General features: G+C 49.5%; 1 protein-coding gene across 1 annotated transcript in view; it reads right to left on the reverse strand.

Annotated features, from left to right (window-relative positions):
* PRDM16 (PR/SET domain 16) overlaps positions 1 to 14,495 on the reverse strand; it is a 323,710-nt gene extending 309,215 nt beyond the window's left edge. Inside the window, exon 1 of the mRNA XM_030233622.2 lies at positions 14,375 to 14,495. Coding sequence (XP_030089482.2) covers positions 14,375 to 14,411 — 37 coding nt within the window. The 5' untranslated portion in view covers positions 14,412 to 14,495. The remainder of the gene's footprint in view (positions 1 to 14,374) is intronic.
* Positions 14,496 to 15,385: the final 890 nt, after the last annotated feature.

The following is a 15,385-nucleotide window of genomic DNA, read 5'->3' on the forward strand; positions in this document are numbered from 1 at the left end:
TGACATTTCTTTCTGGGGTGACAATACTGACATTTCCTCCTGGGGGTGGCAATGCTGAAATTTCCTCCCAGAAAACACCAGACCCACAGGTAGGAGCACTCCAGAAGGGACTGGGATCCAGGGGAAGATCAGAAATTCCCTGAAATGTTTTATACACCTCCACACAAGAGAGAGGGATCCCAAGGGCTGCAATGAGCAGATGAGATTCAGGAATAATTCTGGGGTTTTTAGCAGCTCAGACGACCAACGCCGCTGGCAGGGACAGGCCTGGTGTCTTCCTGAGGGTGGCAATGCTGAAATTTCCTCCTGGGAGTGGCAATGCTGAAATTTCCTCCCAGAAAACACCAGACCCACAGGTAGGAGCATTCCAGATGGGACTGGGATCCAGGGGAAGACCAGAAATTCCCTGAAATGTTTTATACACATCCACAGACAAGAGAGAGAGAGAGATCCCAAAGCCTGTAATAAGCAGGTAAGACTGAGGAATAAATGGGGGTTTTAGCAGCTCAGGACAGCCTTGGAAGGGACAACCAACACTGGTGTCCTCCTGGGGGTGGCATTGCTGAAATTTCCTCCCAGAAAACACCAGACCCACGGGCAGGAGCATTCCAGAGGGGACTGGGATCCAGGGGAAGATCAGAAATTCCCTGAAATGTTTCGTACACATCCACACACGAGAGAGGTGGGCAATGGGAAGCCCCAAGAACACGCTTGGACACGATGCTGAACAGAGCTCTCTGAAGCTGCTGGGGCTGATGTTGGGGTGCAGAGGGAGAGAACAGAGGATTTTTGCACTGGTTTGGGGGATTTTTCAGTGTCTCTCTCATTTTGGGCCCTGTCACTCCCACCCTCCCAGACCTATCCCGTTCTGTTCCATTCCTCATCTCAAGTGAAACAGAATTCTCATTTCTCTCTGGTTTCTGGGAATAATAAAAGCAGTTTGTGCAAGGAACAAGCCAAGCTGCAGGAATAAAGTTGTTCTCAGGCAAGGAAACTCAGCAACTGCTGTCACCAAACAATTGAGGCTTAAAAACATTTAAAAACCTGTTTTAAAGCATTGTCTGTGCACAGGAAACATCCCAGACTTTGCTGAAGACATTGAGAGTCCTTCTAATACCTTGAAGTGTGTGGGGGGAAGTGTAATCTGTTTTGATAACTCCTGACATTAAACAGTGATAAATAATTAAATCTGTTTAACTGTTTCATTAACTAAAGATAGATGGGGGAAGCTCCACAGATAGAATATAGATCAAAAAGATTGAGGCTGGCTCTAAATTCCCCTGATGTTTTATGACACCATTTGTATTCTGTCACTCACTAGCTTTATGTATAGTCCAAGCTGTGAACTGAATACCCCATTCAGAAAGGCACTCACTCTGCATGTTATTGCAATTTAATATTTTCACACACAGACACATCATTATCTTGGAACCCGACACTGCAAGGAGAATTCAGTAATTTTTCAAGAGTGCTGGTTGTTGGGTTTTTTTGGTTTTTTTTTTGTTCTAATGCAAGCACTGAGGCACAAGGATCTAAATGGCCACTCTGCCAATATTTAACCTCTGCATGGATCCATCAGCAGGTTGGGACTGGGCTGTTTTGGGGGCTTTTTCTCATTTTAAACATCTCATCTTGAGAGAGTTAAAAAGGAAAATTAAGAATCTGCCTCTGTAAACAAGAATAAAACTCCTTGCAGAGTTATAACTTGTGACTCTGAACTAGAAACAGAGATATAAAATATATATATTGACATGGAAGTCCTCCAGGCTGTCTCTTCAGTCTTCAATTACCAAAACATTGCCTTGGAATGGGATCATCCCACTTATTTTGGGATTCTGAGGGGGCAGAAATGCACATTACTCTGGGATATTTGAGAAGAATCAGGCACAGAACTCTACAAATTGCAGATTAAAAAAAAAAAAAAAAAAAAGAAAAAACAAAACCAACAAGCACATTTACAAATATTTAAAAGCCAAATCACACCAGAAGAACTTTAGAAGCGGAGACAAAGGCAGGGCTGATTTTTTTCCATGGAGATAAATCCTTCTTACCCCAGCCCTTCGTGGTTAATCATTAACCAGAGCTGCACAGGGACCCAGACAGAAGGAAAAACTCTTTATTTGGAAACACCATGGATATCCCAAAGATTCCAGGGCCTCCAGGACCTGCTCCAAAGTCCTGCCAAGTCCATGGGAACGCCACCAGGAGCCACCAAGGCCTTTGGCAGGTTTGGGGCTCCCAGCAGTGAGATTTCGATGCTGCCCAGCCATGGGGAAGGTTCCCTCAAGGCCCTGAAGAGCTGCACATGGGGAAAAGCAAAATTCCATCCTGAGAAATGCAAAATTCCATCCTGGAATTCCCAGTTCCTGCTGCTGGGTTGGACACAAGCCTCAGTTTGTCCTGTTACAGCCTCGGGATTTTCACAGGGAGAGGAAAGAGGGCTCAGAGCAAAGGAACCTGCCACTATTTCCCTTTGCACCCACCCCATTTCCCAAAGCTCCGGATTCTGCAGTAAAGAACCAGGAATTCTCAGGCAGGGAGAGTGGTCAGGGCCATTTCCCTGAGCTTCTTCTCCAGGTTTGGGACTGGGGCTGAGCCACTGACCCACCAGAAGCTCAGCTCCCCCAGCCCAGCCTGCAGGCTCTCATTCCTGGCCTGAAAAGCCAAATTCTCCAATACAACACAAATATAACTCAATTAGAACTCAAATATAACAGAAATATAACAGAAACCCCCTGGATATCACAGCCACAGGATCACCAAGGAGGTGCTGAGTGGAATTAATTCTGCAGCAGGGCTTTTTCTAGTTAATGCCTCCAGACTTGTTTCCCAAACTGCTAAACCATGATTTTTAATAATAAAAAAACCCTGTTTGGTTACTATCCATTGGGTAAAAATAGATTTATAAATGGATGTTAAACTCAGGCTCCTTCCCCTGATCTACTGCAACAGATACTGCCGCTCCAAAAATCAATATTTAGCTGGGAATTGGCTCCTGGTCATGGGAAAAGCTCTGTGGCTGTGGCTGGAGATGATGCTGGTGACACCAACCCTGGGGACTCCAGAGCCACCCAAAAATGCTTCTTTATCTGAAATGGGGCTTAAAAAGCCAAGAGTGAGTGAAGAGAGGAAATGAAAAACACACTTGGAGACGTGGAACATCTGCATCACCCACCTGCTGCTGGAGCAGCTGTGGAGTCCAGCAGGGAATCTCTGGGGCTTTTCACACCTTGGTGTCTCTTTGCTTCACAGCTGCACCCACATTTTTATACCAATAATCATCAAGCCCTGAAATAAATGATCTCAGGAAGCACTGGAATCACCTAAAAGGTCTCAACTGAGTAAATGTTGTATCTGTGTGGAAAAGCAGGAATGCCTGAATGTTTGAGGGAGCACCAGTAGCTCCTCAGGCATTTCCTTGAGGACACCAGTGAAGATAACTTGGATTTCCTGCAGGCTCACCTGAGAAAATCCCTCCCTCATAAACACTATCAGGAACAGAGGACAAAGGACCAAATTCTGCCCTGGACTTTCCCTGGCTAAAGACTTGCAGGGAATTCTAGCAGGAAACGTTTAAGGACTCCCAAAGTAACCAAGATCTGGTTTTATTCTCCTGTATGGGATACATGAGCAGAACTGTTGCTGAGCAAAAGGCTTTTCAAAGTTCTCCACGAGGTATCAACTCCTTTTAAATCTGCCTATTGTGCCATGTAGGGATTGAAATTTATTTTATCCCTATGTGATAATTCTGAAATAAAATATATGATCACTCGCAAGTGGTGCAGGTTCTTTATTTCACATTGAGGCAATAAAATATAAAATGAAACCAGTCCTTTTCTATAAACAGAAAAAATAAATGGTGGAGCGATTTTATACTACATGAACTCACAGCACAGCCATTTAAAAATTCATTTACATGATTGAGCCCAAAAGGTCCATTTGCCATGAAATAAAAGCCACTAAACACTGTCCTGAAAGCAAAGAAAATGCCAGACTACAAGTAAACAAAAGCTTTTTTTTATTAGTGTCTGAGATGGAATGAAAGATTTTAAGCCAAATATGAAACTTGCAAAAAAAAAAGGAAAAAATCTTCTGCAGCAAATTCAACAAAATCATCCCAAGGAGCTCGGTGGGAGCTGGACCAACACAAAGGTGATTAATGAGACATTGCTGGTCCAGAAATCACAGAGTGCATCCCTCCCATGTCACAGATGGAGCAGCTGAGGGTAAATTATTGTTTTAAGCTGGGAAAGTTACTTTGTCAGCTCAGAGAAATGCCAAATTCCTGCTTTTCCTGCATCCTGGAGCAGGTAATGTTGTTTCAGTGTGCTCCAAGTTGGTTTTGTTGTAATAACAGGGCACAGGAGCTGCCCTCATTCCAGCACTGCTCCATTCTGCAACTTTTCCATGTTCAGAGCAAAACTTTGGATCAAACTTCCTGCATCTCTTTCCAGCCAACAAATCCTGAGAGAAGGAGAAAGCCCGAAGAGAAGAAATTCTGCTAACACAGCCCTGGAGCTGGGGACCAGTCCTTGCCTGCAGCTGGTCCCAGCTTAATCCTGAGCCTAAACTCAGGTAAAGCTCCTCGTGGCAAGGATGGAAAAGTCTCTTTCCCCCCCGCCACCTCATCCTGCAGTTTTCCTGACACCCCACAGAGCCCAGGCCACCAAGAGAGAGCTGTGATCCCAATCCCACCCCTCCAGTGCTGGAACTCCGGCTGCTGGGAATTTCAGACTTTCTGTGCTGACAAGAGAACACTGCACTGACCTGGAGAAAGCTTCAACAATTGAATCCTAGACCTGGGATTATGGGTGTGTAGCTTGAACTTATCACATGGTGGAAAACTTAGAGTTTAAGGGTTTAGAATATAGAAATATATATAAAACAAGATCGAGGTTTCAATCTAGTCCTTCTTCTTCACCTTTCTCTTCATAGGTTTAGGTGGTATTTTATGAGAATCAACCCTCCACAGGCACTGACACCACTCTGTGCCATCCAGACCTAGGAGAGAAACTGCCCTGAGCTTCTTTAGTGCCCCTGAAGTGATTTCATCCTGAGTAGGAAATAAAGCTGATTTTTCTCCTGCCCTGCCACACCAATAAAACAATAAATTGGTATCGCTCCCAACAAGGTGCCGCTGCTGTAAAGTTAAAGATAGGCAAAGAAAATGAACTACTGGTTATGACAGCAGGGGAAGGGAGAAGAAATAAATAAAGCTGAGTGCGTGCAAGGCAGCAGATGGCTCATGTCCAGTGTGGCCCATCCTCTGTGGATTACTCCCCTGGAAAGGAAGTCCTTGCCACTTCAGAAAATAGCAATCTGTCTAAAAAATGCTGAGGTTATACAATTGATCATTCCTTAAGTTAAGGAGAAAAACCAACCCGAGCCAAACTGCATTTCTGCAGCAGATATTGATCTGCAGAGGCTGGAAGTGAACCCCCTTAAAGCAGTTCTAGACCCATATTTGTACATTTTATTATGCACATGCACACAAATCTCTGGGGCCGTGTCCTCAGCTGGTGAAAATTAGGTTCATTGATGTTGATGCTGATTTACATGAGTCAGGGATCTGGCCTTGCATTTAAAAAAGAAATCCTGAGTTTCAGCAGAAATCCTGAGTTTCAGCAGAAATCCTGTTTTTTAGCAGAAATCCTGAGTTTTAGCAGAAATCCTGAGTTTTAGCAGAAATCCTGAGTTTCAGCAGAAATCCTGAGTTTCAGCAGAAATCCTGTTTTTTAGCAGAAATCCTGAGTTTTAGCAGAATTCCTGAGTTTTAGCAGAAATCCTGAGTTTTATCAGTTTAAGCTCAGATCAGGCAGGGTGCTGTGCCCAGCCTTAGTCATGGGTTACACATCTCTTAAACCAGCCCTGGGTGCTCTTACACAGAGAACAGATTCATTTTCAAACCAAAAAGAGCAGTTTTGTGGCCAAATTGTGGCATCTGAAAAATACCCAGGTGGAGGGAGAGTACAGTGTGAACGAAAGTGCCAGGGTCTGTGTGTGCTGAATTTGGGTTCAGATGGGCTGGGCTGGGCTGAACCTCACAGAATCAGGAGTGAGGGCTGATTTTGGGAGCTCAGAGTGGGATGGGCACAGCCTCAGCTCTTCCCTCCCACCTCAGAGCTGCTTTGGGATCTTCCCCACTGCGTCTCATGGGAAGAAAAGCTGAATTTTCAAATTTAGATGAAGGAGAATATTTTGAAGAATAGCTGAATGCTGATGAAACTGCTCCTTGCACTTGCCTTCCCAAAACTGGAATTACAACTGGAGCAACACAAATTTGGTTCAAAAAAACCCCAAACCCTGAGTGCTGAGAGTCCATCTCCAAAGCAGGGAAGCTTCAGGCAGACAAGAGGGGATTTTCTGCTGGGGAAGCAACCTATGAATCATTCAATAAAGCCTCCTTTTGATAATGAATAGCCAACCTTCTCTGGTGGTGATAAGATATTTTAACTGAAAACACCAGGCCATGTTTAAAAAATGATTACAAATTATTTTAACAGTGTATTTGCAGAGGGTTATAAAAACAGCTATAATATTTTTGTCTTGGATTCTAGAATTACCAGGGTGACAGCTAATGCAGTAATGATTTGTTTCAAATGCCAGTGTTTAAGCTGTATAAAGCTGATTTTATACATTTTTCCAGTAGGCCGCATTGTAGTTAATGAAATTAAACACACCAATCGCATTTGTCCCCAGGGGATGAGGAACTGAACACGCCACTGGTTTATTTTTTTATTAAAATAAATTGCAGCCAGCAAGATGGACTAATTGCCTACAGAATTGAAAAAGAAACATTCCATTGATATAATTAAGCCAATTTTCATGGACAAAAATAGTTATAGTGGATATAAAATAAGCAGAGCATTCAGGGCAGTTTGACTTCTCCCCAGCCCTCTGTGTTTTGTCCAGAGCATTAACTATTAAACAAATATGGATCTCAGACGGGCTGACAGTGTTATCTGGTAATGATGGCTAAATTGATCCCAATAGCTGAGGCCAGGGCATTGTGTCTCAGGGCTCTGCTGGGAGTTGCCAAGCCAAGAACAACAGAGCAGAAAAAAAAAAAAAAAACTAAAAAAAAAAAAAAAAACCAACCCAAAAAACCCAAAAACCCACCTCCCAAACAGGACCTTAAAGCAAAACACCTGAGGGATGCAAAACTATCGAGGCAAAAATTAATCAGCACCTGGTTTCTCTCGGGCTGACACCTCACCCCTGGTGCCTGTGCAGCTCTGCTTTGGGGAGGGCTGTGCTGCAGCCAGCCCCACTCTTGTCCCCACTATAATTCCAAAAAGGGGGTGCTGAAGAGAAGACAAAGTCTTTCCACAAAGTCTTTCCACAGCAGCTCGGGGCAGAGCAGGATTTACCGTGATGGGAGCGTTATTCTGTGGCCTACTGGAAATAATTTGGCTGTCTCAGTCCATTTTCACCTGGCAAATGTCTCCCCAAGAGGAGCAGTGGCCTCGTTTGCAGCACAAAAGTGGGTTCAGTGGTACAGAAACCCCCACCTTATTAAGTATTTTTTATAAATTTGGGTAAAACACCTCTTTTAGGGAATGTGATGAAAGTTCAGTCACCCTCTGAACAGAAACTTTCCTTCCTCCCACTGTCCTGCACAGGGAAGCACTGAAATCCAAGGAATAGGAGTTCATTTTCCAAACCTATCCACCACGACATCCCTTGCTGCAGGGAAATTTCTTCCCAATTACAGAAAAAAACCCAACCCAAAGATAAAAAAATCTCATATTCCAGGGCATGAACATTCAGAAGCGTGATGCACACTTAGTGCAGGGATGAAAGTCATATTTCATTTTTATGGGCAAAGAAGGTGCCATCACTCAGGGAGGGAAGAGGAGGAAGGAATCCTCCACGGGACAGGGACACTCCGTTACGGATTTGGACGGTGCACAAGGCAAACCCAAGTGCAATAAAAATGAAAATAAACAGCCGTGAGGAGGTAGCGCTGATGCATGAAAATCCATTAGGAAAAGAAAAGAAATAATAAGGTCGTAGATCTTTTCCACTCCAACATCCCTGAACTGAAATTCCTCCAGAAAAAAAAAAAAAAAAAAAAAAAAGAGAAAAAAAATAAAAAGGTGTATTTAAGATGAGAAAACCCAGCAGATGGGGGGTGCCATATCAACAGGCTGTTACCCAGAGTGGGACAAATGTGTTTGCACATCCCCTTCTTCGGGTGTGTCCATCCCCAGCTGCAGACAGACACTGTGGCCGTGCATTTATTGATGTGCTGGGCTCTCACCCCCCTGGGATGAACGATATCTTTTGGGAAATAGGCACTAGAAAATCATTATCAGCCAAGATTTGGGTGTTTCCCCTCAGCATTCGGAGTCGCGCTAAATCGGAGTTTGTCATTTAAATAATCCCTCAGTGGGGGGAAAATAAACACGTCCAGTAATAGGGGAGAGCCAGCGAGTTGTGGAAACAAAGCCTGAGCTTGTCCTGGCCCACGGAGGGCACAAATAACCCCAGGTGCCATCAGCCCTGTGCCACAGGAAGGGTCTGGGTTGGGAATGCAGCTTTTTCTTCCACTCAACAATTTCACCCAGCTGAAGTTTTAATGCATCAAGACGGGGGGGAAATAATAATAAACAGAGAGAATGGAAATTTTACAGGTAGAAGGGAAAAAGCAGATCTGAAAAATGCAGATTCTCCTCCTGATCCTGCCACCAGGAGCGGGCAGGGACCCTGCACAAGTCGCTGCACTCACCTCCTCCCTTCCCCAGCCCTGCCGGAGGATCTCAGCTCATTCCCCACCATCCAGGTGGCTCCTGAGCCTCACCTCCTTCATGTTTGCAAACTTCTCAGGCCTTTGTCTTTAAAGCACCGTATTAAACAGCACCGAGCTTTTATAAACCACGTAAGCCGTAATAATCATAGCCATAATCACAATAATAACACTTCTCACTCAACAGGGCCTTTCCTTGCGAGAATCTCCGGCTGCTTTGCAGACACGAAGGAGCTCAGCCGTGCCTGGAGAGGCGATTTCCCTGCGACACAGGAGATTCCCGTGCCATTCCCTGCGGCACAGGAGATTCCCGTGGCATCCCCTCCGGGACTGGAGCCGCAGCCCGGCGGGCAGGTGGAACAGGGCGCGGCGGGACCGGAGGATCCCGGCAGAATTCCACGCTGGTGGAACTCTCCCAGCCGCCCGAGGAGCCGGGGTATCATCGCAGCGAGCGGCAGCGATGAATTACAGCGCTGCCGTGGGGTGAAATCCAAGCTCCTGCCTCGCTTTTTGCCGGAGAAGGAGCGGGGATCGTGCGCGCTTCAGGTGCGCTCCGCTCCATCCCGGCCGGCTCTTCCCAGCCCTGCTGCCCTCGGGGCTCTCTGACCCCCCTAATGTGTGGCTAAAATCGGGCAGAATGGCAGATCTGTGCTTTCCCGATATCAGTGTCTTCCCCAGGTATTTTTAATAGCAGCCCTCAGGAAAATGTTGGGTTTATTTTTATCCCCCCAGCTCATTAAAGACCTCCTCTGCCATCCCTGAACTCACACAGCAGTCCAAGTGCAAAGCCTAAAAATAAAGCAGGTTTAGGTGGTCGAGTTAAAAAACTAAACATAAAGTACAGACCCAGTCCGATTTCTGCACAGAACATTCTGGGTCGTGACCGTGCAGTAGCTGTGATTTTAATGCGTGTTTTAAGACCTTTGTATGTGCGCTGCCAGCCCGACAGACAAACGCCTCTGCACAGACAGACACGTCTTGCACCGGCACGGAGGTTTTACAGGAAACGGGAATTCCGTGAAATCGAGAATTTGGCGAATTTGGGCTAACGTGCCTTTCTCTGACGCACTTGATAAATTTGGATGTCTGTGCAGAGCCGCCAGTGCCCCGTGATGTGAGCGCACGTGGATGGGCATCACAAGCACCTCATCCGAGCTGCTCGGGCACCCACCAGCACCGCCGGCAGCCAGGGCCGGAGCCCAGTCCCGATCCCTTTGGCACCTCGGAGCTGCTGCTCCGCGGGTGAGAGCAGCCAGTGCCCCCCGTCCGAGCCCCAGCTCGGTGTCCCCGTTTGCCACGTTCCTGCCCAGGCCAAGGAGAGGACGTGCCCTGCAGTTGTTCCCTCTGTGCTTTTTCCCCAAATAATCCACGAGGGACGAGTGGGGGAATTGATACATTATACTTGTAGAATTTGGGGGGAAAAGAAAAAAATAAATTAAGAGTGAAGTGATCTCAAATCCTCGGCGATTTTTGTTGAAGCGCTAATTACGCATCTCCTTAATTAGCGGATAAACCCCCAACCCCCCCCCCCCCCCTTCCTTGCCCCGCATCCCTAATTGCCTAATTGAACAGATCCGGGACAGGACAGGGGGGGACCCTACCACGGTGGGGACCCGGCGGCGGCGGCCCCGCACCTGCGCGGGGCTCCGCACCCGCGGCCGCCGCTCGGGAGAGCTTTGGGGACATCCCGGTCACCGAGGGCAGGGGAGCGGGCCGGGCACAGCGGGGCCGCTCGCTGCCTCCCGCCGCTCCCCGGTGACCGGGGCTCTGGGTAGGGACAGGGCAGAGGGAGAGCTTCGGAGATGAGAAAAAAAATCTCAACGCCCCAAAGAGCCATAAATTTTCCTCCTCCGTGCGTGGCAGCTTTGGAAGCGTCTGTGGGAGCACAAACGGAGCCATGCGCCGGGAAGTGGCGCTTGGACTCCAGCTCTGCGTTCTCTCCTCCACCTTTCCCCTTCACTGTCTCTTCAGTTTTAATTAAAATAAAATTAATAAAATATCAGTAAACGGGAAGCCTGCTCTCTCCTCCAAGGCGAAGCCTCAAATCGAGGAACCTGTGCCGGGCACGGCAGGGCTGGATCCACAACCATTTTCTTGCCAATCCAGCCTGCCCGGAGGATGCACCAGCGCTGCCTGAAAACTCCGGCCCCAAAGTGTGCCTAGGTCCTATTGCTAGCAGTGAAAAGCAAACGGGGCTGCAGAAATATCAGCCACTGTTTGCCAGCACGAGCATTTATTTAAGAGCCTGCGATCCTGCCTTGCCGTGTGCAGCTTGGTGTTGTAGCTGTACTCTGAAATTCAAGGATTTCGAAAGGAAACGAATTCGCTTTGAGCGTGCAGCGCCCAACTCCTGTGTCATTCGCCCCCTCTGCATCCTCTCCGTGCCAGCAGCAGCGAGACCCCCGGCTGCTGCAGAGCCTTCTCCCCGCTCCCCAGATTTTATTTTCTCGCGGAAGGACGAGGCCCTTGGAGCCGGGGACACGGCGTGGCCTTCTACCTGCCCGTGCCGCTGATCCCCTTCGGGGCTGCGGGTGGCCAAGCCCGCGGAGCCGCGGGGCACAGCCCGGCCCTGCGGGGGATGCGGGGGCAGCGCTCACCTGGGCTCCGGCACCCCCGAGGCTGCTGCGGCTCCCCGCACTCTGAGCGAGCCTCGTGTTTTGATTTACAGCCGTTTCTAAAGGCTCCCAGGTCGGCCGGGAGCCACGGAGCGAGCGAGAACCATTCCCGGCTCCGGTTCAGCTCCGCTGCCCCCGGTACCTGCCGCTCTCCCGGTGTGAGTGGCACTGAAACCGCCGAGAATTCCTCTCCCACCCCAGCGCACACGCGTTCTCCCTTTTTCCCAGGCAGGTAATATTGTCGAATTCCCAGCGGAGCCTCACATCTGCTTAAAATATTGTCCAATGAAATGAAATTCTGCAGCACAGCGTGTTTTTAAAGCCCCGCGTGCCTCTGCCCCGCACGGCTCGGCGGCCGCGCACCGGGGCCGTGCGGGCTCTCCCAGCACCCGCAGCCGCTCCCGGGGCTGGAGCAGCCAGAAAAGAGCTGGGAAGGGACCTGCGGGGTCCCGTGCAGTGAAAGAAGTTGTGGCTACCTCGCCGGGAAAAATACAGCGAGATCCCACACTCGTGTCCGTGTTTAATCTGTTTGGCAAATAAATACTCCTGGGATATTGAAACCTTAGCTCTGGACTACTGTTTTGAACTGTGATCCCTAAAAAATCCTCGGCTGAAACCCCATAAACCGTTGGGCCTTGTATTGTATTAAACACCTGATTTTAATCAGGGCTCAGCCTCCGAGCAGGCGCTTCCAGGCGTGTTCGCGGCCGCGGCTCCGGCCGCCGGGAAAGGCTCGTTCCCGGCCGTGGAGCTCCCAGCCCTTCCCCGAGCTCTTGAGATATCCAGGCACCGAAAATCTTTTAGCCCTTTAGCTGCAGGAGCTCGCTGAGAGCTCACGGAGGGAGCGTGGAGGGTCCCACCCGCGCCCAAACGCGGCAGGATCCGCATCGCACCCACCAAGGACACATCTGTAAAAACCCGCACTGAACCCGCCGGGGCACATCTGCAAAAAAACCCTGGACCTTTTCAAGAAGTAAAAAGAAAGAGAAGGAGAGGCGAGGAAAAAAAAATAACAAGAAAATAAAAGTAAAAGTGAAATATTCTGTCTTATTTAACCATTGAACTTCGCTTTTCCAGCCAAGAGAGCTCTGAAAATCATTCCTCACTTTAACAATCTAAAACAATAAGTGACGACTTCTAAAAAAGTTATTATTTGAACGGGGACGCTTAAAACGAGTGTTTATTGATAAAATAAATTAAAGTAAAATAAAGTCCCTGGATGAATTCAATGAACTTCCCGTCTAACGCCCCAGCGATGGGGTGACAATGTTGACCACGTACAGGGTCACCCATCCCGCCCTGAGCAGCGCTGGTGCCCGAAGAGCCGAGGGAGGTGTTCGGGGGACACACGGACACGCTTTGGGGACAGGGGGACCTTTCTGGATCGCTATGGAAAATGTCGCGACACCAAGGTGAAGCGCGGGGCCTGGGGCCGCAAAACAGCAAGGGCGGCCGGAGCTCGGGGCCGGCGACAAACCCGGCGACAAAGCGACTTTGTGAGGAAAAGCGGCCCCAGGAGCCGCGCTGGCTTTGGAGAGGGGTCCCCCCTGGAAGCGGGGTGTCCTCCCCGGGAAGGGGCGACCGCGACTCATCCCGGGGGGCGGCACCGGCCCTCGCTGACCTTGGCGGCCTGGAAAGGCTCCGAAATGACGAACTTGAATGACAAAATCAACCTCGGAGCCCACGTGTGGGAGCGCTGGAGCGCCCGTGACCCCTCGGCAGTGGCGGGGAGAGGCTGAACCCCGAAGGGGCTTGCAGAGGGGAGCTGCTCTCCCTCACCTGGGGGGGATCCCCCCGCCCCACGCCCGGCTCTGAACGGCCCCAGGTCCCGCGGGGGCTCCCGTGGAAACCCACGCGAGGAACCGGAGCGGGCTCCGCTGCTCGCCCGAGCCTTTTCCGAGCGCTACGAGCGGAGTTTCCAGCGGGGCACAGACTGCGCTGGAACTTCTGCAGCTCCAGATACTTCGCACAGAGGCAGAGCGAAACAGAAACTAAATAATAGTAGTAGTAGTAATAATAATAATGAGAATAATAATAATAACGATAAAAGGACAGACTGGCTGCCCGGGCTCCGCGATCTTGCGCTGCCACCGGAACCTAACAGGGAATCACCGAGGAACCATCCCGAGCCTTTGCAGCGGGACTCTGCGGGAGCGGGGGCAGAGAGGACCCGCTCTTCCCTACAAAAGCCACACTCTCCTTCCTCCTCGGAAAATCCAGTCTAAAAACCACTCTAAAGAAAGAACGAACGGGAGAGGGTCCGCTGGAAGACGGAGGGGAAAAAGCTGCGCGAGACTTACGGGCTGCAATTCCACCCCCAAGTAAATTTTAAAAAATTAAAAATTAAAGACACTCCCCCACACTCCCCTCCCCCAGACCTTCTTAACCCCCAGCTGGGACACCCGAGCTGCCTTCAGGATCTTCCCTCTGGACCTGCGACTCCAAAGCCCCTCACTGAGAGCGGATCCATTTTTGCTACAAATTCTCTTCCTTCCCTCTCCTCGATAATTGTTCCCGAGACCAGAAGGGTTTCTCCCACTCCCCCCCCCGCCTGTCTCTCTCTCCCCCCTCACTCCAGCGCTCCGTCTCTCGGCTCCCGCCGGCAGATGCCAAACGCAGACCTCTAGCGCCCACTATTTCAGGAGCCGGGAATATTATTTCACAAGACTTGGAACGACTCAATAAAAAAAAAAAAAAAAAAAAAAAAAAAAAAAAAAAAAAAAAAAAAGTTGCTCGCTATCCCCTTTCGTCAACTTCCAGCTAACTTTCGCTTTTCTCCCCCGGCCCCGCACCGCCCGCCCGCCGCGGCCGCTGTAGCGCGGAGCGGAGCGGGGCAGCGCGGAGCGGCGCGGGGCAGCGCGGGGGGACCCGCGCCCAGGGGCGGGCGGGCGGCGGGGCTGCGGCCGCCGCGGGGAGGGCGAGAGGGGCTCAGCCCCGCGCAGCCCCCGGCCCGGCTCCGTGCCCCCGGCCCCGCCGCCGGTACGCGGAAGAAGGGAGAGAAAGGACCTACTTTTGGGCAGTTTTCTCGCCCTCGCCTTGGATCTCATCGTGTCGGCGTGTGGATTCCTCTCCTCCTCCTTGAGCCCAGAAGCAGCTACACACTATCTTCATCTCCCCAGCATTGTCAGTTTGGACACCTTCGCACATGCGCACAGAGCATTCAATCTGACACCCTCACCAGGGCCAAAAAAACTTTCCAATGTATTCATCATCATCGGGCTGGTTCGGTCTTTTTTTTTTTTCTTCCTTTTTTTTTTTTTTTTTTTTTTTTTTTTTTTTTTGTCCTATCCTCTTCCTCAGACCACTTATCTCTGCCCCCTCCTCTCTGCCGGCACCATCACAGCCTTCCCTGATCTGCCCCTTTAAGAAAAATCAGCCCTCTCCGCTCCTAACCCTCCGCACACTGACCTTACACACTGGACAATATTTAAGGATCAAGGTGCCATCCCATAAAGAGGTGATTATTATTATTCTATTATTATTGTTACTACTAAATAGCGATGCGGTAGAGAAAGTTTGTTAGTAGTTGTCATCTTGTAAACGTTCCTAGTTTGGACATGCTTTTGTTTTTAATCTGAAAAATGTTTATTTACGTAACTTTTCAACCAGAGTCTGTCTTTATTTTTTTCCTTTTATTTTTTTTTTTTACCCTTTTATTTCTTTCGCCTTCCTCTCCCCCTTCGGCTCAGGGAGGGGTGGGATTGCCTAACTTTAAAAATAATAACTTTCAAAATAACAGAACTTGCGCTGTTGTGTTTTGTCGGTATTTCTCGTGTTTCTACCAGAATTTTTCCAGCGTTTCGGCAGCTTCGCTCCTTTATCCCCGGCTCGGGTTTGTCGCTGTTCGCGGGGGTTTCACCCTCGGTTTGTCGCGGGAGGGCCCCGGGCCCCGCACCCCGCGGGCAGCCGGGAGGGGTCGGGGAGGGAGGGCGGCCGCTCTGCTCTGCCTTTCAGGTGGAAGGCAGCGCGCTGGGGCAGCGCTCCCCAGGGACGGGGAAGCGCCAGACCCGAGGGGGGGAGA

The sequence above is a fragment of the Serinus canaria genome, chromosome 21, assembly GCF_022539315.1.
Source record: "Serinus canaria isolate serCan28SL12 chromosome 21, serCan2020, whole genome shotgun sequence".
NCBI lineage: Eukaryota > Metazoa > Chordata > Aves > Passeriformes > Fringillidae > Serinus > Serinus canaria.